General features: G+C 44.4%; 1 protein-coding gene and 1 long non-coding RNA gene across 3 annotated transcripts in view; one reads left to right on the forward strand and one right to left on the reverse strand.

Annotated features, from left to right (window-relative positions):
• Positions 1-3,002: 3,002 nt before the first annotated feature.
• On the forward strand, positions 3,003-9,417 carry LOC134470711 (uncharacterized). The gene is made up of 2 exons (XR_010039816.1): positions 3,003-3,103; positions 4,174-9,417. It is a non-coding gene; the product is annotated as an uncharacterized LOC134470711 (long non-coding RNA).
• Srl (sarcalumenin) overlaps positions 8,543-25,648 on the reverse strand; it is a 42,483-nt gene continuing 25,377 nt past the window's right edge. The window contains exons 2-7 of one of the 2 annotated variants that reach the window (XM_013142235.2): positions 23,863-25,290; positions 21,809-21,910; positions 20,622-20,717; positions 14,238-14,354; positions 13,261-13,494; positions 8,543-11,762 (exon numbers count right to left, since the gene is read on the reverse strand). In XM_013142235.2, the coding sequence (XP_012997689.1) occupies positions 10,951-11,762; positions 13,261-13,494; positions 14,238-14,354; positions 20,622-20,717; positions 21,809-21,910; positions 23,863-25,290 (2,789 nt within the window). In that variant the 3' untranslated portion in view covers positions 8,543-10,950. The remainder of the gene's footprint in view (positions 11,763-13,260; positions 13,495-14,237; positions 14,355-20,621; positions 20,718-21,808; positions 21,911-23,862; positions 25,291-25,648) is intronic. The other variant, XM_013142236.2, reaches the window with a different exon arrangement.

The raw sequence follows: 25,648 nt of genomic DNA on the forward strand, positions 1-25,648 counted from the left end.
AGAACCTTGTCCTACAAGCTATTGTTTCCTAGCTGGTGCTATAATTGCATCTTCAAAAGACCTTTCCACCTATTAATACAGCTACTTCTGAATGGTAAAGAAGATGGTAGAACCAGTGAATTCCAAGAGCATGAGCACGCTGGCTCATTTCTTTGGACATAAAATGTGTTCCTTAGTCAGAGACAATGCTGTGGGGAATGACATGACAGTGGATTAGGCATTCTGTGAGTCCATGAATGGTAATTTGACAGAAGCAGTATATATGTAAGGAAGAAAAGTCCATACCCAGAACAAGTGTGGATGCCACTAACGATAAAGTGCTGCCCTTTCCATAATGTAAGTGGTCCAATATAATCAACCTACCACAGGTATAAGCTGATCCGCTGGTAAATGGTGCCATATCAGAAACTCACAGTTGGTTTCTGCTGTCAGCATATTGCGCATTCAGCAGTAGCTTTTGCCAGATCAGCTTTGGTGAGTGGAAGTCCATGTTGCTGAGCCCATGCATAATTTCCATCCCTTTCACTTTGGCCACTTTGTTCATGAACCCACTGGCAATGATAACAGTAGCTGGATGAAGAGGTTGACTGCTATTTACAGAATGGGTCATTCTACCTACTTGGTTACTGAAGACCTCTTCTGCTGAGGTCACCTTTTGGTAAGCATTTATATGGGATACAAATATCTTTACATCTTTTTTTCCATATGGAGAGGTTTATCCACCTACCTCTTCCCCAAATATCTTTGTCACCAACTTTTCAGGAACCATATTCCAAGTTCCTGGCCATCCAGCACATCACTGGCTACAGTCCATGAATCAATATACAGTAAAACTCTCTTCACCAAAGTGGTAATTGGTTCATTCCTGAAAAATGTTGTGCTCTACTAGCAACACCAGCAATGCAATTAGCAGAACTGAGTTTGTAGGGAGAACAGTGAGTAGGAATTAAGCAAGGACAAGAGATAGCACCCTGGGCATCTCCCCAGATTGTGGGAATATTAGAAATACGGGAGTGAATAAAGATAGCTTGAGAGCAAAAGAGAATAAATTGATTTTTAATTCCAAAAGCCATCCTCCACTAGGGAGACAAATAGATGTCTAAGGTATTTTTTTTCCAGACTCCCACACCGGCTCTTTTAACCTAAAGAAGCTAGCCTATTGCAAATCAGCAGGGAAGACACTAACAGGCTTCTAGTCTGCTGAAGCTGACTCTCTACAAATCCCATGGAGAACTGGCACAGGAAAGCTCTTCAGTGAGATTTACTACCTAACCCTATGTTTAATCCTCATTTATTCTTTCATTCTACAAATATATACAAAGAAACCACTATACACAATACAGGGCTTTGGAGAGGCAGACATCAGCTTGTTCACACCTCTTTCCCTCAACTTGTATCACTTGTCAGTTTTTTATCAGTCAAATGGAGAAAACAGTGCAAAGAAGGATGCAAGGAAATCATGGACATGCTTGGCACAGAGTAAATGTTTTAAGAAATATAAACTATAATTTAAATATAAACTATTAGAAGATTGCATGTTACATTGGATATTTTCATTTGCCCCTCCAGGTACAATCTTCATTCTTTTCCATGCTGTGCCCTAAAATTATCCTATCTGGACAACATCAAGGCTCCCTTTCCCTGATTTCCAGTTCATATTGGTCTATGGGAAGCTCTAATAGACCACAGAGAAAGAAAAAAGTGAAGACAAGAGTTTTTATTCCCACAACTTTTTACCTGAATCCCTTGACCCAAAGTCCCAATTTCAGTAAGATGACCCTTCACACAACATCTCTGCCTCCAAAAGTAGAGGAAGTAAGATCCTGCTATCACTAAAACCAAAATATTCCACTATCCAGTTGCTGCCCTACACGCTGCTTCAAATTATCCAATTTAAATGTACCATCTGTTTCCTGGTGGTCCCTAATATACAACGTATAGAACAAGAATAGACCTGGAAATACGAAGACCTGAATTGAAGTATCATTCCTATCACTACCTCACTCTATGGCCCGTCAGTCTTTCCTTGTGTATGCCTCACCTCCTGGCCTGTAAAACAAGAGGATTGGACTTTTCAGTTCTTTTGTGCTACAACTCTCCACTGAGTATTCTGTGAACCCAGAAATGTGATGAACATAGAGAATAAAGCTCCCTGTTGATTCAGGGAATCCCAGTAACCACAGAGCACCCTTTGAGTAGGAATATTACTTATCTCCCCATTGCTGGAGTTTTCATCTGCCTCGTCTAGAGGTGCCCCCCACCTCTGAGTCACAGAAAGTGGGCAAGGTGGGACAGATCTCCGATTTCAACGTCAGAGGGCCAGGGCAGTTTGAATCCAAATCTTGACTGGTCATCTATTACAATTTTCATTTCCTGTTTCACCTGGGAGCTGGCCTGTGGTGAAAAGATCGCTCTAAGAACTTTAATCGCCAATTTGTCTTTGATGTTCTTTCCACTGCATGTTACTCTGAGCAAGTTTAAGGCCTTCGGGGGTCCTAAATTACAGCTTTTGAGATGCTCTCTGGACTAAATCGACTTGCTCCAAAAGGTGGGGCCGCGGCAAGAGAAAGCATGAAGCGTGGTATTACTGGTCTTCAAGACAAGTATCGTTGTTCCTGTCTGGCCCCGGGCTTGCCACCTCGGCAGCCTCCTATCAGCGAAGGCCTAAGGAAGCTGGGGTTCGCCAGGGGCCTCCAGGGCACGAGAGGTCGCCCGGCACTGCGAAGCGCCCCCACCTGCCCATCCCCTACCCCCGCCACACTCGACCCAGGACTCCGGGACCGCAGTAGACAGCAGACACACGGTGCAGTGAGGGGTCTTGGGACCCTTCCAGCCAACCTCTGGCGGTATCCTGGTCCTACCCCCGCGCAGATGCACCGCCCACGAAAGGATTTCACGGGCATAGAGTACAGGAAGAGCCATAACTGTTCGTTTGTGTGTGCGCTTGCGCAACTCTGACTATACACGTATATGGGGGCGGGGCCAAATCGGGGGTGGGGTCTAGTGTGGCTATTGCACGCGTGCGCAGAGAGGACTCTGACGCTTGGTCCTAGCCGCCAATTTCTCAAAACTCAGCTGCTAATCTGCTCGGTGCTCACCAATGGTAAGGTCCCGGTTTGTATAACTGCTAGGGAGCTACGAGGACCTTCCCAGTTCAGAGGATCATGCAGTGAGCTTTCCTCAGAGAACATTGGCGCCTAAGGGTTTAGATACCCGTTTCGCCTACCTTCAGGATCACAGTTCAAAATTGCCGTTGCTGCGAGCTTCAGTTTCCCCACTAAAGTGAGGAGATGCCCTGCAGCGACCACGTTTTCCCGGAACGGGGAAAGAGTGGCCGAACTTGGCCGCCGTGAAGACACGGGCTGTATGGCTTCTGCGGTCACCAAACTCTTGGGGCGCAGCCCCGGAGATCTGATTAGGAATGTGTCTTGCTCCAGCCCCATCCCCGCACAGGCTGCTGCTGCTCCTGCCGCTGCCTTCAGGAGCCTACCAGTGCAGGATGGGGATGTGGAGGTGGCAAGGCCGCAAGTAGCTATGTCCTCTTTCTTAGAGCCTAACAGATAGGCAATACAGTATCACCTGTTACGTTAATAGGCCCCACAGGGATGAAATGACCCACAATGTCATAGGAATCCAGAGAAAGGACACGGATTAGGTCTGTTTAGGGCCACTAAGGATTCGGGGCCCAACAGGAGCTCCCACACAAGGCCCAGCTGATGGGGTGGATTTCTGCTTGGGCTTCTCTGTGGCTCCATCTGTTTGGAGGGGGACAGAGTCAGGGGAAGATAGGAATTCCAGTGACCTCCACTTAGCATGCCTAGGGGCCAGCGTCAAGCTCCTGGGTGCCATGCTCTGGCCTCTGGGACTGGCCCTAGTGCAACACTGAATATCCATGCTTCTTCATGACCTCTGTTGAGGAACTTGCAACTCCTCAAGTCCAAAGCCCTGGTCTTTCATTTAAGGTCCAATTTTCCCTAACTCCTCATCACACCTTGATTGCTCTCTTATCACCTAATAACCACCACTCCCAGAGATTCGCCTCTGAGTGTCAATTCTTGATATTTCCCCAAAATCTGTTTCCCTAATCTCTGGCCTGCCAAACCTGCCCTTCCCTCAAAGTTGGCTAAAATCCCACTCCCTCTCCAAACTTGATAACTTCTTCTTTTGTTCTAGTATGCTCTGAAGAATCCTGAAGTTGTGTAAATGGACTCTCCTCAAAAGGTAACACACTACTTAAAGTTGACAATTTATATGATGGTCCTCTTCAAATAAGGAAGGACTGGGCATGTAATCTCCACACTGGGAAGGCCAAAGCTGAAGGATCACTTGAATACAGAATTCCAGACCAGTTTGAGACTCCATCTCAAAAAAAAAAAAAAAAAAAGAGGAGGATACTGGAGATGTAACTCAGCGGTAGAGTGCTTATCTAACACATGTAAAACCCTGGGCTCAATACCCACTAACCCGAAAAAGAAAAGGAAAAAGAAAATTCTATGACAGACGATATGTTCCTATTTATGACTTGGAAAATGTCACTTTAGCCCTTGAGCTTCCCTGATTATTCCCCTTACGCCTTGAATCCCTTATTAAATGATTATTTTCCTCCAGGACAGAAACAATGCTTTAGTAAAATGCAAAACTTTGAAATCTTTTGAAACTGTGAGACAAATACAGACATGTGGAGAAAATGGACCTACAACAAATATTTTTGCACTCTTCACAAATATGTAATCACTTTTGTTAGTTTGTGAAAAACACATATTGTGCAGCTTTGTTTAGACTTCCAGATTAGCACAAATCAGTGTAATAGCATATAAAAGAAAGAATATTGGGGTGAGTAGAAAATTGGCCTTTTGATTTAGTTTGTTATGTATTAGCCTGATGAACTCAGGAAGAACTCTCCAGACATCTCTGGAAATGCAGTTTTCTCATGGTCAGTTTGATTTAGAGATAATAAATATACCAGCTACCATCAACTCTACAAGATAATGGAAAAGGTCAAATGTGAAATGCAATTAAGTATCTGTTCAAAAAACAACCCTCAGTAAATTTTCTAATGACATTTTAAGCTTCAGATTTTGTTACTGATAAGCTTCTAGGTACTGAGTGACCATTTTAAAAATCAATCAGTTCTGAATCTTTGCCAGTTTGTGAGGAAGGGTGAAAGCTAGGAGGAGCAAGTAACCTAGCATGACCAACAGGGGGAGTCAGGTTTTATAGAATCCTTTTCCCTCACTTCTATGTGCGATGGCCACTTTGAGACACTTTGGCCCTCAGTCACCTGGGTAAAATGTGAGTAGAGGAATAACAGTAATAACAACTGACAGCTACTGAGTACATTCTATGGGCTGTGTACTATTTGAAGCACATTCCATGTACCCAGCCATTTGATCACTGCCACCACCCTATGAGAGAGGGACTGTCAGTATCTCTGTTTCATGAGTGAGGAAACAAACACAGTTTAGTTATTTGCATAAGGCACCCCATAGCAAGCAGGGAAGCCTAGGATCAATCCCATATAATCTAGCTCTAGGTCTATGCCCTCAGTGATGCTGGCCAGCTAATTCTCTGTAGAGTTATTGTGAGGATTCAGTGAAATAATGCACATAAAATACTCAGCATAGTTCCTAGTGCAGAACTCTTATGATTAGTGCATTGTTGTAAGCTATAAGTAGAGTAATACCTATAGGTCTAACGCACAGTTCCTGACACAAAGAAAATGCTCTAGAAATTGGTTCCCTTGCCTACAGACATAGGGGAGATAGAGAATATGTGCCACTCTGCAAGGAGATGCAGGAATGCTCCTTTATCCATGGTAGTTTATCCTGAGGATAAGAAATTGGCAGTGGGTGTGGTACCACACGCCTGTAATCTCAGCACTCTGGGAAGCTGAGGTAGGAGGATCATGTTTGAACTCAGCCTAGGTAATTTAGCAACTTTGTGAGACCCTGTTTCAGAATAAAAAGGGCTAGGGAGGTAGCTCAGTGTGAATATCTTGAGTTCAATCTCCAGTACTACAAAAAAAAAAAAAAAGAAGAAGAAAAAGAAAGAAAAGTTGCACAGCCTTTCAAATATGTGTTTCCTACAGACAACTTCATGTCTCTACTCCTGCTTTTCTGATTGATATGGTTTAAGTTTAAAATGGCCCCTAAGAATCCAGAGGTGGTGACACACTCCTGTAACCCCAGCACTTGGGAGGCTGAGGCAGGCAGGTCACTATGAGTTCAAGAACAGTTCGGGCTACAAAGTAAGTTCAAGGCCACCCCAAACTGCATAGTAAAACTCTGTCTCAAAAAGACTAAATAAATAAATAAATATTTAATAAATATTTTTTAAATAAATAAAATGACCCCCATGTGCTTGAAAGGTGATTGAATTATTGTCATACTATAGTACCCCTAAATTGCTGTTAGGAGATGGGGTCTAGTTGGAAAAGGTAGGCCATTGGAGTGTGATTGGAAACAGTGCTTCCATGTCTGCTTCCTGGCTACTAGGATGGGAGCAGCCCTCCACCAGGCTGTTTCTGCTATGCATCCAGCTGTGGACTGAAACTTCTAAAACAGTGAACCTATCCTTTTCATTGTGGGTGTTGATTCTTAGGTTCCAGTGATAAGAAAAGTGATTAAGACACTAATGTCTCTTCTTTATTGCCTTTATGATCTTCTGAGAAGAAAGGTTTCCTTGGGCTGGTAACAGCTTGAACCTAATGTCAGTGTCACAGAAGGTGGAATTGGCATGAAATGCTACCAGTATTCATGCATCTTCTAAGGCCGTTTCACTTCCGTTAACTGGGATGAAACACATTTGCAAGACCAGGGACTGGAAACTTTTCGTCCTATGACTGATTCCTATGTCAGCCATCCAGGATCCACCACACACACACACACACACACACACACACACACACACACACACACATCTGCCCATATACACGCTCTCATAGTCTGTGACCTCTCATATATTCAGTGCAATATATTCATATATTCATTCACCCACTCCAGACGTATGTCTGTGTCTGGGATCATTTGCATACAACACAAAGCGCACAGCCAGTCTTTACCTCCCCAGAGTCCATTCATCCATTCTAGCAACACGTATATGAAGAATCCTATGCATCAGGCATCATGCTGGGTACTTAAGCATTATTTAGCCACTAAATTTCACCCACATCTATTTCCCCACACTCATAGACTTCCTACACTGTAATGTCTTTATGTACACCTCACTACATATAATGTTCAGCATATATATATATATGCCCTTAAAAACATTTTTCATTCATATTCCTAATGTGATCTTGCTATGTTTAGAATGCGCTCAGATTTTGCTTTGCCATTTTTCTATTTGTTTCTTTATCGCTAAAATGGCAGGCTTAACCTAAATGTGATAGCTTGTAAAATAGCACAATTTGGGGGCTGGGGATTTAGCTCAGTGGCATAAGCACCTGCCTTGCAAGCAGGCGGTCGTGAGTTCGATCCCCAGTACCGATAAAAATGAAAAAGACAAAAAAAAAAAAAATAGCACAATTTGGGGACAGGATCTGACTTTGCTTGCCTGCTTTCTGTCTTCCAGGAAAAAGCTATGTATCTTGACCAGGATGGGTAGGAAAAGGAATTGGTGAGCAGGAGTAGCTCAGATTTCTCAGTTGCAAAAGGTCTGTAGGCTGTAGAATCCCCCTGATCAGGATGTCAGCAAGGAAAAGCATGGATCCACACACCCAACCCTAAAATCAGCTCTTCCCAAATTGAGAAAACCCACAAATAACCAGCCACAGTTCGGGAAGCTGACATCCTTCCTGGCAAACTGCATGGGTGGTAACCTGGGTTTCTAGGTCCTGCTTTCCTTTTTTATCTGTTTCTAACCTCCCACCTCCTCACAGGGCCCAGTTCTGTCCCTTTCATACCCAGTTTTTATGCAAGTGTAAAACTTCTTGGCACATCCTAGAGCCAAAAATTCAGAATTAAAGGAGCCCTCTTCTAACCAGAACACCAGAAACAGTAAAACCTGGTGGAGAGGTACTGACCCAGGGAGTCAAGGATGCTTTCAAGTTTCTCTAAATACAGGTACAAACAGGAAGGGGCAGTCATTTTGTGGAACAGCTAAGGGAGACACCCATCCTTACCATTCTGGCAGACTGGGGGCTCTTCCACCAGGGCTATGGGGATCATGAGGCCATTGCATGGTGGAAAGAGTAGGCCAAATGGTATAACTGCCTGAGCCACTTCTATGAGGGATAAAGTTCAGGTGGCCCTGTTCAAAGGGTTGCTTCCCTGGATGCCTCAAAATGATGATTTGAGATGCTGAGGAGAGAATAGTTAGTTTTACATTTCACAACATTAGATCTTGGCTTATGGTCAGCTGGGGAGTTAAATCTTCAACACCAGGAAGGCTAGAAGCTGGTACTGAAATAAAAGTACCAGGACAAACAATTTATAAATTTCAAGCCTATCCCCCAAGAAATATGAAAATGAGCACAGTGTGCTAGATACAATGGAAGATAAGAGATTCCCCTTAGCCGGAGACAACCAGTAAGGACAAGATGTTAAAGAGAGATTAGAGCTTTATTGAGACATTCTCCCTGATGAAATCAGAATCGAAAGAACACTGGAAAGGGTTGGCCACTGTTTGGGCACAAATACAGATTCCCACCTCAGGGAATCTCGGTATCCTAAGTTCCTACAATTCCCAGCCCCCTATTCCTAAAAAGAACCCTCCTTGAAATCTACCCCCACAAACCTGGGAAAAGAATAGGGCACTTAGAACCTGTGCTAATTGACTAACAGGCTTGTGGGCAATAGAAGTAAGTCAAAACAAAGCATGAGAAGAGAAACGGAATGGAGAGAGTAGGAGGAACAAGAAAAAGAAAAGAGAGGAACGAAAAATCCAAAGAGGGGACATACTGATAAGGTAGAGCCCCCAAAGTACAAATATTTCATTACTTTATTAGACTCATTCCACCCACTTCCCCAAAGCAATGGTGACATTGACAGTTGTGACAAGGCCCATACAGTTCTGCATTTTTTATTTCCCTGACTGCACTGAAAAAAAGAAAAAGAAACAGATACACCAAAAGCCACAGAAGGGCATGAGGAACTCAGAGGAAAGAGGGACGGTCCCCCAAGAGGGCAAAGTAATAGAGAAATGAGGCGAGGGGGTTGGTTATTCATTTTAATGGGAAGAAAAGTCCAAAACAGATTGTAGTAGCTTCTCTGCCCCAGCTACCAGGCTCTGTGGACACCCCTTACAGAACCTGCTTTTCTTTTCCAGTTGTCTTGCTCCTCAGAAAGAATATCCTGATGGTTTTGGAGACTTTGACTGTCTTGTGGGAGGTTCTGGTCAGGGGAGGTTTCACGGAGGGCCATTCACAAAGCCTCCTGCAGCAGGTACTGGACTGCTAGGAATTTTGAGAAACAAACTCCTAAATGCAGTTCTCTGTGAGGACCTCATCTGATCACCAATCCACTTACACTAGTCTTCGGAAGACCTCTTGTTTAGCCTTCCTATTCACTTTCCTTCTGGTACAGATGACTTCCTGGTGCTGCTGGATCCAACCCATGCCTGGTGAGTAAGGCCCCTATGAAGGTTTGTCCCCCCAAGAGGGGAGACTGGTTGTGCTGAAAGGAGTCCACAGGGGCATCCCTGGGCTGGTGTATGTACTCCTATAGTGCCTGCCAGCCTTGTAAGATTCTCAAGATAAGTGCTTTCTCCATGCCTTTGGGTATATCACCTTCCTAATCTCTCTTGGACAATGCACTATGGATTCACATGCACTGTTGTTTGAGGCCATGGCATCCTGTGGTACATTCAGCAACTATCCATGACAGATGCAGGTGAAGCTGAACTTCAGGGCTTGCTGGTCACCAGTGCTGAGTGGCTGGTATTAGTTCTGATTCTAGGAAAGTTCTCCTAGTTTTAAGTATTGGTGCATCAGGGAATGGAGAAGAAAGGAAAAGAAAAGCCATAGTAAAAGGAACTAGAAGGAACAACTCCTCTGCCAAGTGCTCCCATACAGCACTTGTGGAAACAGCCCCTCCTAAATTTGGGAGAGACTGGCTGCCCAGAGAAGTCCCCAAGGACAAGAATCAGGGTCTCCACCGACCGCTCTGAAACCCAATGCCTTTGGGATCTGAGTTTTTCAAGACATGCAATAGACAAAGACACACTGCAAACCAATTAACCCCCTGAGCCCTTTCAATACCTTCATTAATGTCATTTCTAAGAGGGGAATTACCTGAATATAGTCCCCACTTATTGGGCCAAGGAAGCCTCTGAGTTCCCTAGATGAGACATCAAAGATATGGTGCTGAAGGAGACAGATCTTCACGCTAACCTGGAAACTCTGGTTCTCTCTTAGTGTTCTGGTATCCTACACACTGCCCAACCCCTGAAGAAACAGGGAAGAGGACCCTGGGACAGGCTCAAAACCCAGGTAGATGCAGACCCAAGAGATTTCCCATTGTTGAAAGCTAACCCAAACTTGGGAGGGAGAAAAAAAAGGCTGGAGGACAAACAAAAGACTGTATGGAAGTAGCCAGCACAAACCTGACAACTCTCTATAACTCAGACTTCATTATCCATCCAGCATACAGGGGAAAGAGAAATTTCAGCTGCATTTAGCTTATTTGACCCTCATTAATCTAGTATACATTAGAATTTAGCTGCTCTCTGTCCATCTAAGACAGGTCCCAGAAAAAGCAAGCAGAGCCTGACTTATCTGAATCAGGTTCCCTAACTGCAGCAACAAGACAAGCAAACTATAATTCACAGTTTCCACTCTCCTCCCTAGATCCATGCACCTTCCCCTGATACCAGCCTCAATGAACTCCCAAATCTCCAGTGCTTACTGATTCTCACCAGTGTGGCTCAAAGGGTTAAACCAGGACTTCTTAGACAGTTAGGACACAAGCTCATTCACCAATGGGGACCCAAGAATGGCTACACACAACCAAACTAGTGCTTCTTGTAGCGATTCTTTGGGGTTTCACCACACCCTGTTTTGTCACAGTTGAGAGCACCTGGATTCTTCCCTAGCCCAAGGCTACCTAGGAGGCTGGGGAGCTCCTGGGTGATGGCCCGCTCAATCTTCTCCAGAAAGCACCCTCCCATGTAGGAGCACTGCTGAGAGAGGAGTTTGAAATTGGAAATGGGGTTAATGCCAAAGAAGTCCTTGTAAGCCTCACGATTGGGAAGGTCAAACTTGCTGACATTGGTCTTTGCCAGAATGGTCTTGAAGATGTAGAATTTATCAGGATCTTCCACAATGTCCTTAAAGACCAGTTCGCCATCACTAAAGAAGGTCATTTTGTCTTTATAAGTCTGCAGATAACGGTCAACCAACAGGGCATGAATGCGGACCCGGATGGCATGCTGACGGATGAAGGCAATCTTATTCTCCAGTCTGTTCTCAATTACCTGGTTCAGGTCTTCCAGGAGAGAGATCTCTTCTTTGAGGAACAGTTCCCGGTGGGTGTCAGGCTTATACTCTTGTGGCCAGAAGGAACTGACATAAACCCTTGGGGGCTCTGTGACATTGATGAGAGGGGCCAAGCTCCAGAAGAGGGCTCCATACACACGCATGAGCATTTGTGTGGCCAGGTTGTCAGCCTTGTTCAGGATAATTCTTATCTGGGACTCACGTCCCTTCAGCTGACGAAAAAGCATCTCCAGCTCCAGACCAACATCCAGCTTGGTAGGGTCAAAGACGACAAAGATGAGGTCAGCTCTGTCGATGAACCACTGGCATACATCGTTGAAGGGGTAGCCTTGGGGAAATAAGAGGGAGAAGTCAAGCTGAGTAGGCCACATTCAATTCACCTTACACCTCTCTTTTGAACCAAACCACTCTATGGACTGAAAGAAGTCAGAACCAGGGATTTTCTGGGTTTATAAATACTGTTGAAAAATGAACTGCATGCTCCCTTCTCTTTATCAACCTTCAACAAAGAACCGCTTGATTCTTGATTTAATTTACAGTAGAATCCAGATCTCCAGGAAACCAAAATACTTGTTCAAAGTGGAGATGCTCCAACTGTCTTAAAAGATGATCTAGGGCAGTGGCAAAGGTATAAAAATAGAGCAGTCAAGGAATTAGAAGAAAGTAAGAAAGAATATCTGATTTAGGGTAAAGAAATGTGGGCCTAGATGGAATTTGGGGGTTGCCATTGGCTAGCTGGATAGTAAATGCTCCTAAACTCTACCTCTTTGGTTACAAAATAACAAGAACAATGACACCAAAACTGATGTAAAAATTATTGTGTGGCAATTAAATAGAAAAGTACCTAACTAAGTCTCTGGTCATATAACAGTGTTTAATATATTTTAATGCTTTTTGTTGTTTATTTCTTTGATTTTCTCATTTACAAATTAAGGCAATAAAGAATATCTATCTTGAAAAACAGTGGCCAGCCAATAATGCATAAAACTACCCAATGCATGATAGGGATACAATAAATTTATTTTGCTATAAGAATTATTAAAGGGGCCAGGGATTTAGCTCAGCTGCATTAAGTACCTGCCTGGCAAGCATGAGGTCATGAGTTTGATCCCTAGTACCAAAAAAAAAGAAAAGAATTATCAATGATAATATTACTACTAATAAGACAAGATCTACTTATATCCCAAGTGAAAATCATAATCATAAACTGAGATCTGCCATCTGGTCATGTTTTCTTATGACTCCCTTTTCTAGGACTCACCAATGTACATGGAGACAGTCTTGTCATGGCAGTACTCAGTGGTCTATGTCATAGTCTCATATCTATACCAAGCTCAAAGTGCCTTTCCCCTGCAACCTAATGGCAAGCAGGGTTCTGGAAAGTCTGATCAAGGTTTAGATTGAAGCAGACCTGACAAAGCAGGGCAAAGGAAGAATAGAAGGTCAGGTCCAATACAGAGCAATCCTCACAGTCCCAGACTCAGAAGTCAGATATAGATATCCAATTAGTCCAGACTTTTGACTACCCAGGACAGACTAGGCCTCCCAAAAACAACTAGCCCCAATTTGGACCTCTTAGAGTTCTTGTAGAAAAGACTAGCTCTCCTCCTGGGAAAATGCTGCCCCCAAAACCAAATTGTCCTTGGCGAGGTAGGAGGACAAGATATTGCAAAACCCAAATGGCACCTCACAAAGGGGTTGGAGGTAAAGAATGTATCTCCTAATTTTGGACAACACTAGGTATATCTCCTCTCCCATGCTTACCTACCACCTACTGTCAAAACAGTAAGAGAGAAATTGTTGTTCAGAAATGGGCACTAAATTACCTCTTTCTTGCTGCTTGCGGTTCTCAATGATGCCAGGTGTATCCACAAAAGTGACTCGCTCCAGAAGCTTGTGGGGAACCTCAATGCCAATGAGCTTCTCTAGGAAATTCTGCCCAAACTTCTCCAGGGGTGAGAAGGACCTGGCACTGTCAGCAGCCATGACAATACCTTCAATGGTTTTCAGCTTAGGCCCATGCATGAGGACTGTGAACTCAGAGGTGGTGGGCTCAGCACCTACACATAGGTGAAATTATACAAAAACAGTAATCACTGCAAAACAGACTACTACAAAGAGTGTAACGATGGGAAAACAAGAGATTTACTGTAAGAACAGGATATGTTTGCTAAATCAGTGGTTTTTAAATTGTAGTAAAATAAAGATAATACAGACTTTATCATTTTGAACATTTAAGTATACAGTTCAGCTGCATTAAGTACACTCACACTGTGCAACTGTCACCATCGTCTATTTCCAAAACATTTTTATCTTCCCCAACTGAAACCATCCCCTAAACAGTAACTCTTTTTCCCTCTTCTTCTCCAGCCCCTGGCAACCTCTATTCTATTTTCTGTCTCTGAATTTTCCCACTGTAGGTATCTCATATAAGTGGACTCACACAATTATCTTTTTGTGTCTGGAAGGTTTCACTTAACAGAATGTCTTCAAGGTTCATCCATGCTGTAGAATGTATCAACTGTGTCTGATTCATTCCAGTAACATGTGTCATTTTCTAAGGTTGACATTCCACTGTATGGACAGTCCACATTTTGGTTTCCGTACATCCACTGATGGATATTTGGGTTGTTTCCACTTTGGGGCTATTATGTATAATGCTGCTATGCACACTGGTATAGCTGCCAATTTCTTGTATGTGGTTTTAATTACTAGGTTGAAGATTACATTAATGTTTTAATTTTTCATAGTGATTTTACATATGGTACTCAAGTACTAACAATCACACACACAAATCTCTTACCTGTATAGAGCTGGTAGCGAGTATTTTCCAACCCAAGGAGGTAGTTTATCATGGTGGATTTACCAACACTCCATGGTCCAAGAAACAGCACCATTGGCTTAGAAGTAATTTCCCCATCTGTGGACAACAGAAAATAAAAATGTAAGTGAACTAACATAGGTTCTCATTATAGGAATGACACTGTTCTCTCAAGCCCTCCACATCCCTTGCTATCATCTAACTGAGTTGTGGGATTCTATATGGACCAAACAGTGTGCAGCATTCAAAACCAAGCACTGATTTAAAAGATGCCACAAGGTAGGTGTGGTGACAAATGCCTGTAATCTCAGCACTCAGGAGGCTGAGGCAGAGGATGACAGTGAGTTCAAGGCCAGCCTGCACTACATAATGAAACGCTGTCTCAAAAAAAAAATATGCCATAAGTCCTTATTTTGACCTTGCCCAGATCCTTAGTGCTTCTGCCTACACCAGAAAGAAGTGAATTCAACACATAGTGGCTCAAGGTCTCACTCTGGGCCAGGACTCTTGGTTAAATCTGGAAGATAATAGTTCATTGAAAGAATACCCCTGACTGACATGTTTTCAAATTTTGTTTTTCTTTTCTTTCTTTCTCTCATTGAAGTAAAATAGGGTTAAAAAAAGAGTAAGGATGATAAAAAAATAAAAAGAAGAGATTCCACATGGAGAGAAGTTGAAACCTTGCTACTGTACTGATAAGGAGAAAAAAGGACAAAGAAGCTTATACACAACCTTGCACCATCCTGAAATCTTGCTCTGCTTGTCCCTGGCTCCAAAGCTCAGCTCGCCTGGATACTGTGGCTCTCCTAATCACCAGTTTACACTCAGCCTAACCCTGAGCTCTAGAGCCAGTCTCAAAAATTAGACTCCAAAGTCCATGACAAATGTGCCACTGTCCAAGATCAAATTCTGAACTGGATGTGCTTATATTCTTAGGACCTGCATCCAAGCTCCAAGCCTTCCAGAGAACTTGCTGGGAAACATATCCAGCTTGGACCACTCCATCCAGGATCCTTAAGGAAAAAACAAAAATTCTCTAGTGCTTTCAAAAGTTGGGACAGTGAGTTGAGCTTTCAAAAATAGGACAAAATTTTTTAGTGCTTTCAAAAGTAGGAATGTAGTTAAGTGATAGAGTGCTTGCTTAACATGCAAAAGGAACCCAGCATCTCAAAAAGGAAAAAAATGACAGAGTAAAGAGAGGCAAGGAAGGACTCTTGAGATGTGGTCAATCTTGTTGCTGACTTGAGGCCTCTTACCTATCAGCAATTATCTAACCAGTCAGCTTGGGACATTGAGCACCTAGTTCTCTAGAACTTCTGGTCTCCCTGAGCTTGTAGACCTCCTTTTTTTGTTCTTTTTTTTTCTTTTTCCGTACTAAGAGTAAAATCCAGGGAGCACTACGTTACATCTCCATCGCTTTTAAAAATGTGTTGTTGTTGTTGGTTATTTTTTGATACAAGTTCTTACTACACACTCCAGGCTAGCTTTGAACTCATGATTCTCCTGTTTCAATCTCCCAATTACTAGGACTATTAGCATGCTTTTCTCTTTTTTTGAGACAGGATCTCATTAAGTTGCTCAAGGCGGCCTTGAATTTACAATCCTGCCTCTGTTTCCCAGTTAGGTGGAATTACAGGCATGTGCCACCACATCAGCTTTTTTCATTTATTTCTTATACTTTTATTTAATTTCTTAGCTCAAAATCAGAAGTATAAAAAACCATACATAAAAGACTCTCATCCTTTCCTGAATCATATCATTACCTCTATAGATAACAACTGTTGCTTATTTATTTCCTGTTTTCTTCCTTCCTTTCTTTCCTTGTGTTATGGTTTGTGTCTGGGTATGCCCCCAAAGCCTCATGCAGTCATGGAAGCAGCTGAATCTAGCAGCTGTGATTGGTTTGATGTCTAGCACTGGGATTGGCAGTATGAGTGCTGCACCTGGCCAGCGGCAGGTAGCCGACATACAATATAAGGAATGGTAGGTGGTGTGCTTTTCCCTTTTTTCCCTTTTTGCTCTTGTCACTTGCAGCTGCTATAAACAATTGCTCCTGTGCAACACCAGCCTATCCTGGAGCCAGATGAGTATGGTCAGACCTACAAAAACTGAAAGCTAAATAAACCTTTCCTTCCCTAATTTTGGGCATCAAGTATTTTGTCTTAGCAACAAGAGAAAAGTAACCAAGACAATTTGACACCAGTAGAGTAGGGTCATTGTTGTGACTGTACCTGACCATGTAGTTCAATAGCCTTTGGGAATAGTTTATGGGAAGAATTTGGAAAGGTTCAGAGTCATCACCTAAAAGAGTAGCCCTGGGATAGATTAAGCTGCTCTGTATGGGACACTGTGGTCAGAGCTCAGAAGACCAAAAAGGGAGAAAGGACCGCATTGGTTGCTGGACTCCAGACAATATGTGTTATGGCTTGAAAGAAAGTTTGTCTGCATTTTGCTCATTTCCAGAGACTTTGCCTGAGATGGAAATTAAGAGCAATAGGCTAATTAATCTGGCAAAAGAAATTTCAAGGCAGTCTACTGTTGAGGCAGTGGCATGGCTATGGTTGCGGACTTTTTGCCAGATTTATGTTGCAAATCAAGAACAAAGAGCCCAGCAGGGTAATTTAAAACACTGTGAGTTTGGCCATAAAGAAAGCTTCAGTAAAGCTGTGGACTATAAAACGGAGCTAAGATCTCAATTGCTAATAAGGAACAGAAAAATTTAAAAGATGGCCTGTGGGTTTTATGGGAAGAGGAAGTGGGTCTACATGCTTTGCAGCCTCAAAACTACAAAAGTGAACAAGACTGCTTGGAGGAGAAAGCTGCAGAGCACGATGTTCCATAATGGCATGCAGAGGCCACATGAGGTTCCAAAATGGAGGTGGCCATACCAGGTTCCAGAATGGCAGCAGCATAGAAAATCTCTTCCTCACAATCAGATTCAGAGTGCTCAGCAACCCAGGCACTCGACCCCTATAGACAAGATAGGAAAGCCTGGTGACTGCTCCAACTGGCAGCATCCACATGATGCTAATTTTAAGTGCATGCAGAATGCACAAGTTTGGAGGTTAAAAAGGCTTCCATCCTGATTTCAGAAGGCCTGGTAGGCCTGGCAGTGTCCCCTTGGAGGACAGTATATGAAGCTGTCAATGTTATGCAAAAGGTACAAGGAAGACCCCAGAAGTTTGGAAAAGCCAGGATCATGGATTGTCTAAGGAAAGCTATAGAAAGTTGGCCTAAGAGAAAAGCTGTGAGAGCTACAACCACCAAAACTGTCTTGGGGGTGGAGTCACTCAAACTTTTTGGAGCTTACAACCAGATTGCTTCAGGTGCTAAGTATGGAACTCCAGGACTTAATGTTTGCCCTGCTGGATTTTGGACTTGTTTTGGTTCCAATCATTTGTGTCCTGTTTATGACTTTTTAAATAATAATGTTTATCTTGTATCATTATATGTTGGAAGTGTTTAACCTTGTTTTCATTTGCACAGGGGGTTACAGCTATGGATTTGCCTTACATCTTGGAGGAGACTTGAAACAAACTTCTCAGCAATGCTGAAACTGTTAAGATTTTGGCAACTCTTGGAGATGGACTAAATGTTTTTTATATAAAGGATGTGTACGAGTCTTTGGGTGGCCAGGGGTAGAATTTTATGATTTGTATCTGGGTGTCCTCCAAAAGCCTCATGCAGTCATGAAGGTGGCTGAATCTAGCATTTGTGATTGGTTTGTTTCTAGCACTGGGATTGGCAGTATGAGTGCTGCACCTATCCAGGGGTGAGTAACCAGCATACAACATAAGGGAGGGAAAGAGGTATGCTTTTCCCCTTTTATCCAGTTCACTCTTGTTGCTTGCATCTGCCATGAAAGGTTGCCCCTGTGTACCACGCCACCCTATCTTGGAGCCAGATGAATATGGACTGAAACCTCTAAAAATTGAAAGCTAAATAAACCTTTCCTTCCCTAATTTTAGGCATCAGGTTTTCAGGTATCAACAACAAGAGAAAAGTAACCAATATACTTTCTTTCTTTTCCCTTTGGATACAGAACCTTACTGTGTCACCAGACTGGCCTCAAACTCCCAGGCTCAAATGATCCTCCTGTCTGAGCTTCCTAAGCAGCTGGGACTACACACACACACACACACACACACACACACACACACACACACACAAACACTACTACTGCCTGGTAGCAGTACTAGTTTCTTACATAGTGTTCCAGATATCTTAATGAATATATAAAGTATTTATAGGTATTTTAGTCCCCTGCTTTGTTATATACATAGTAGTACAGTATACTTCCTTTTCAGTGCTCTGGTTTTCTTTCTCTGGGGTGAAGCCAAGTCCTAAAAGATGTCTTGTAAATGGAAGGCACACATACATTGCCTGAAAGCAATACTTTGTCCCTGATCCCTCTTTCCCTTTCTGTAAACACATATACACACATGCACACACGTGGGAAAGCGTGAGAGAGAGAGGGAGAGAGACTGATCTGACTGTGGGCAGGCTGAGGGTGACAGGAGTCCCTGGTTATAGCTATAGATACTTCAGAGAAAACTTCTTTACACATGCCTCAGTGACACCAAGCTGGACACTGGACCTGAAAATTGACCACAAACCACAAACCAGGGCTGCCCGTGCTGCTGTTCCAGCTCTCCACAGCAGGGGGCACTGCGGCCATATGTTGTCCACCAGGAGCCTGAGGGCCCACAGATTTGGCAGGAACTGGTAAGAGACTACAGGAAAAGAGCCAGGTCCACAGAGTGAGGCCAGGAGCCAGGCAGGCCTTCACTCCACAGCACCTGGGCAGCAGCCTCCTGGCCTCTGCTGCTTTAACATCAGTCCCTCCTAGATGAGCTACACTACTGGGTAGAGCTGGGAGAGCAGACAGTGCAAAGGACAAAGGAGAGCCTTCAGAGACTGTGTAACCTCACCAGTCTACGTTCAAGAAACAGGTAGGACAGGGTAAGTTCTAGGAGAAGAAATAAAAAATCATAGTCCTCATTCCAGCTCTGTAATCTAGGTAACCCAGCACTTGTCAGACATCCACTCTATAGGCATTGAGAAAATTAAGTAAAATAATATGGAAATATCCAGTTAACAGAAGAAGAGATTTGTGATGTCACTTACAATAGAAACAGCAGTAAGGGCTGAGGGTGTAGCTCAATGGTAGAGTACTTACCAGGCATACTCAAGGGCCTGGCTTCTACCCCTAGCACAATCAACCAATCAAAATAAGGTATCACTGCAAAAGATTTAAAAGGTGGGTAACAATAGCTAGGTATGTAGCTCAGTGATAGAGTGCTCGCTGGCATGTATGAAGCCCTAAGTTCCATCCACAGCACCACAAAAATGAGTAACACTGAAACACAACACAGCTGTGGGGGAACACGTACTCTCATCTATCATTTTTGTGAGGGCAAACTGATATATTTAAGGCAATTTGGCAGCAACTATCAAAATGTTTAACTCCAGTGTTCCATTTTTAAGAATATATCTAACAAATGTACTTGCATAAAATATATGATTATAGTCGTGTTTGGAACATTTTTAAAAATGGAAAATGAGAAGTATCCTATTCCCTCAGGAGAGGACTAATAATACAGAGCTTGGTGCATTCATGCAAGACAGAACCAAGCAGCCACCAGAAAGAACAAGGGAGACCTACACACACAAACATACACACTGGCACACATGCACATATAGTCACACATGAATACACAGCATAAAATAATCCTATTTGTGTAAAATAAAAAGACAGTTTTTATATTCACATATCTAGAGGAAATTTTTGCAAGCATTCACAAGAAGCTACAACAGTGGGTATGTCTGTGAGTGGAATTAAATATGTAGAGAGCAATGAAGGAATTGTTAGTTCAAATACTGCAGTATTTGAAAAAACTTGTAGCAAATATGTCCTATTTTTTGGTATTTTGAAAACAAATTTTTTTTAAAAAGACAACTAATTTTTAGAAGAATCCAAGTCCAGGAAAAACCACTCAGGAAGAACTTTAATAAGGAAGCCAATCAGAGGACTCAGAATGATGCACTAAGTAAACAGAAAACCCTTGAAGGCTCTTGAGTTCAGGGATTGAAGCTGGCATCACTACCCTGAAAATCAAAATCTATAGTACGGAGACATACATGTTTCACAATAAAATGCTGTCTGTCACAGTGAAACGCTGTCAAACTCTCACATACTTTTGAGTATGATGAGGATGCTTCACAGGACTGAGGTCCCTGTCCTTGACAACTCTGCAGGAGACCTTGGACCTAGCATCCTGGTGGTATCCATGGAGCTTGTGAACCTGTGTGTGGGCACCATGCTGGGTCAGAGATGCAGCCCCCTACTCCAGACCCATGCTGTACCTGTGATCTCATGCTGCCGGAGCTCATTGTATTTGTAAGATTGCTCCAGAGGCTTGATAGATGAATGGTAGATCTTTCGAAGCCGCTGTAACACCGCTAAGGGTGAAAAGGACAGGGAAGAGGATCAGACACGGTAGATTCCAGGTGGGTCCTCTACTAGGGAGCAATCTTATACCCAAGAGGTTTTACCTCTCTACCTGGGACAGGTCAGGGAGGTTTACAGTGAGAAATTATGCAGTGTCATGCAGAGAGCTGGTCCATATCACAATCTTCTGAAATCTTCAAACTAAAAGCATTCCTGCCAACACCCACAAAGTTCCCATAGCTATTTTTTAAACCTCTCACCTCTTTCCCCACCTGACCAGTATGTCTAAAAACACCAGTTCAGCCCATAGTTTGTCTAAAGTCTCTTTCTTGGTAAGATAAGAATTTCATCTCTCTCTCTGCTGCCCTCTTCAGCTTGACCCGCCCTAGGCCCAGAAGGCAAAGGGGCTAGTTACCCAGCAAGTCTGCTAGTTACCCAGCAACTCTGCAGCATGGCAGCCACCTTGGCCCTTGCACATCACTGCACTGGTGATCCTCAGAGGACCTAGAAATGCTCAGATATCCTCGTGGGACAGCACAACCCCAGGGAACAGCTGGAAGCTGCTGGATATTAGCACAAGAGAGTGGTAATGGGATCCAGGGTTAGGCTTGAGAGACTCTAACCTTCACTCTGCCCTCTCTGATTCTGAGCCAAGAGCAAATCACTGCCTTGCTCTGAGCTTAACTAGCTCATTGGTTTAAGAGGAGACAAGTGTCACTAAAATCCTTGGGTTATTATTAGGATGATATCAAACATAAAAGAGATTCACAAACCAAAAATCAAAGCAAATGGGATGCATTGTTAGTAACTATCTTCTTGGCCAGAGTACAGAGGCTGGCACATCCTTTGGGTGGCAACCCTGGGATTTGCCCTCAGCACTTAGGCAGGGCCCTCTGCTTGGATTACTGTCCTCCTCCTTACTGACCTGCCTCAGCCCTGCTCACAGAGCCTCCTCATGTGGCACTCCATCTCCAGGGCTCTCCTCCTCTCTATGGTCCTCTGTAGCTACAGGCCCATCACACTCTGGCTCCCAGTCACCTCAGAGGTTCTACCTAGCTGCCACCCATGGGACTAACTAGGCCTGTCTTCCTCTGTGACTTACCTGAAAAGTCATCAGCTGGCTTGTCCTCATCTAGCATCAAGGTCTTTTCAATGTGGGAGCGGTCCCTCATTGGGGCTTCTTCACTCACATCCTCTGTCTCTTCTGCAGAGAGAAGCAGACAACAGGGTCAGGGCAAAATTCTAGGCCTCACATGGAATGGAATAATTCAAGTAGGTGCTTGAACTGAACTGTCTTCTGCCTTTAGGATGCAATTTGAAAATCCAAATGCAGTGTTTAAGCATCACTGTCCATTTTATTTAACAAAAATTTATTGTGCCCCAACTACATGCCAAGCATTAAGCATCATGCTGGAAATACAGTGGTACTCACACATGCACAGCGCCTCCCCTTGGTTGGGAGGGAAATGATAAACGGTTTTTTAAATATTTAGTAATTACCAAGCATGGTGGCACATGCCTGTAAACCTAGTAATCTAGGAGGCTGAGACAAGAAAATTGCAAAATCAAGTCCAGTCTGGGCAACTTAGAAAGACCTTATCTCAAAATAAAAAAATAAAAATTTTAAAAACTAAAAAGGACTGAGGATGTAGCTCAATGCAAAAGTCGTGGCTTCAATCTCCACTACTAATAAAAAGATGAAATCAAATAATAAAATAAAAATAAATATTGTGAGCAATGAGGTAACTAAGGAGAAAAAGAAATCCCACAGAAAACTTCTTGTGTAGGAGTTAATTACTAAAGAAGGGGAACTTTTGTTTTTGTTTTTGCAAAGAGCTAATCAAGAGTTTAGCAAGAATAAGGAAAAAGCCTATGGCCAGCCAGAGGGATGGAGATCTGGGTGCTGGAGAGCTGAAGAGGTCCCCAGGGGCTGACCACACAGCCTTGCAGGTGCCACCGCAGGAGTTTGTATCTCATCCCAAGGCAACAGGCACCCACAAGGGGCTCTAGGTAGACAACTGTCTGATGCAGTGAACATCTTATAAGCATCACACTTGGTAGAGGGAATGGGTAGAGGGAACTGCTGCAGTGCATTGTGTGGGTTTGTGCATGTGCATGCACTGAGGGGTTAAGCATCTTTCTGACTGAACAAACAAGAAATGTCCATGCCTGCCACCAGCTTCCAAGCAGAGAATGTTGCTCACATCAATGGGTCTCTAGACTGACAGCTTTTTCTCATAAACTGTCTGCTCAGAGGAGGGGGTGAACTTAGACCTGTCGGGCAGAGGGAGGCCAGTACCAACATGCCTTCTGCAGTATTTCAGATTAAACCCAAACAGCCCCAGACCCAGAATTAGGAGGCTCAGAGAAAGGGGGGAGAGCATACTGATTGCAGGTCCACATCCTTTGTGGAGGGTAGAAGAGATTGGCAGAGTACAGACATTAGATTTTACAAGGAAACTTGTGAGGAAGCTATTTGGGAACGTGAAGACCTGACCCCAACCTCCACACTGAACACCTGACTTCTGCTTTGGCCATGCGCATAGATGAAGCACCCGCCATGTCAGGTGTATCCCTACTGCTGCTATTGCTTTGGTCTCGTCCTCTCTCCCTCTCCTGTTTCCTAATCATTTGAGGGCTTCTCAGCTTTAGGTAGGCATTCAAGGGACATTGGTGGTCACAGCCTGAGTTACCACAATCCTGACCCCTCCATCCCAGTTCCCCACACCTCATATAGATCTTCAAAGGGAGACAGGTACTAGGTCACAAGGTATCACTCAGTTCCCAACTCATCCCCACCAACATCTTTCCATCAGGCAACTTGGATCTTGAACTCTATCATCAGTCCTTTTGTCCCCTTGTCCTTAAAGAACTGGTCCATATTAAAGTAGTGACTCTAGTGGGGAGGTCCCTGAGGGCCCAACTCAGAAGTAGCCAGATTCCTCTGGACCTTCTCACTTGGTCCCTCTACAGTGGAGGTAAGTGGCTGAGGGCACTTCTCCTAGCCAGTGCCCCCGCTGGAGCCTTACCCCAAACTGGGACTAGCCAGAGGCTCTCCTGCCCACCCTGATCCTGCCTGTCCCACTACATACAATAATTTCATGATGAATGCAGCTGCCCAAGGTGCTGGGAATGCCTTGACGGATTAATTCCTACCCTGTGGAGCAATTATGGGGTTCCCCCTTCCCTGGTGTCCCTCTTCCGGCTCCTCTGCTTCAGGATCCTGGGTCTTGTCACCCTCAGACTCTGAATTCAATTCCTCTGTGCTGAGTTGAGGCCCTTTCTCCTCATGACCTGTGGTTCCTGTTGCTTCTTGGGGCTCCCCAGCCTCCTCAGAGACATCCCCTTCTTCTGAGCTACCCCCATCACCGCTGTCTTCTTCGGACTCTTCTTGGGATGGAACTTCTCCATCCTCCTCACTTTCACCTTCTTCACCACCTGCTTCTTCTGAGGAGGCCTCATCAGGGCTCTCCGCAGGCATTCCTGGCTCCTGGGCCTTAGCAGGGTGGTCCTCCTCAGTCTCCCCAGGCTTGGAGCTCTGGGCACCCTGAGGTTCTTCACCAACCTTTGTGGCTGGGCCAGCCTCCTGAATGGAGCTTAACTTCCCCTCGTCCTCAGCCCCTTCCCTGGCTTCTGTATCCATATCAGATTCCAACTGTAATCCCACAGCTGAGGCATCAAGGGCTCCATCTCCCTCTGTGGGCTGGGACTGACCTGCAGCCCCCTCCCCACTTTCTGTGCCTCTATCAGCCTCCAGTGCTTCTCCTGCAGATGTGGAATCTCCATCTAGCTCTGCAGGCTGGTGATCAGGCCCATGGTCGCTCTTGCCTTCTGCCTCCAAGCTATTGACCTGGGGTGAGAGCTGGTCCTCAGGCCCCTCTCCAGCATTTGTATCCAAGTCAGCCTCTGACTCTTCTGCAGATACTACATCCCCATCTCTCTCTGTGGGCTGATGATCAGGCCCTGAATTTCCCCCACTTTCTGCCTCTAAGGTGTGGAACTCTTCACCCTGTAAACTAGGAAGGGCACCCTTGACTTCAGGTTCTGCTGCCCCTGCTGCTTCTTCCTGCATGGGGCTGTCTCTTAGGACTTCCTCAGCTTCTTGAGGAATCTCACCACTCCCCACTTGTCCTTCTGTCTCCCCACTGACAGCTCCTGCTGTGGGGAGCCCCAGCCCAGCCTCCTCCTCCCCTCTTCCTGAATTGAGCTTTAGCCTCTCCTCTTCCACAGGCCCCTCATCCTCTCCCAGAGGAAAGATGCCTGCTTCTGATGGGCCCTCCTCTTCCTTCCCGGGCCCTGGAACATCCCCATGTGGAGGTGATTGTGCAGCTGAGGCATTGGCAAGGCTGGCTTCAGACTCGGAGCCAGGGCTGGTGGTAGTGGGAGGGGCCCCGGCGGTGGTCTGCTCTGAGCTCTCAGCCTCCCTGCTGTTTGTGTGGTGAAGGAGCCGATTCTTGTCTTGAAGGGCCGCATCTGCAAAAAGTGCCCTTTCTTTCTCCTCTAGACTTGTGTTTCCAGCAGAGAAATGATTCTCCAACAAATTGCCAACATCTTCTGTGCCACCCGAAGCAGAGACTTGCAGTTCTAAATGATTAGAACATGATTGGTCAGTTCAGAGGGTTGGCACTTGTTCTGCCTCTCAAAAGAGTCTGTATCAATCTATCTTCCTCTCCCGGGAGTGTGGTATGTACCTGAAATGCAGTGCTATGCCTCCTTCCCTGGGTCTTTACCACCATCTGCCTCCTACACAAGATGTGGGGACCATGGATCAGGAAGTTAAAGGACTGACCTATTGTTCATCACTAAAGGAGTTAGCAGCTGTACTAACCTGAAAGCCCCCACATCTTGGCCCTGACCTTCAAGTCTCCCTACTAGGTTTTAATGACTGAGTATGGATGGAAACTTGGGTGAGCCCTTCCAGTCCTTCATCAGCCTTGCTGAT

This window comes from Cavia porcellus, unplaced genomic scaffold, assembly GCF_034190915.1.
Source record: "Cavia porcellus strain 051 isolate PalLab524CR breed Dunkin Hartley unplaced genomic scaffold, mCavPor4.1 scaffold_16, whole genome shotgun sequence".
Taxonomy (NCBI): Eukaryota; Metazoa; Chordata; class Mammalia; order Rodentia; family Caviidae; genus Cavia; species Cavia porcellus.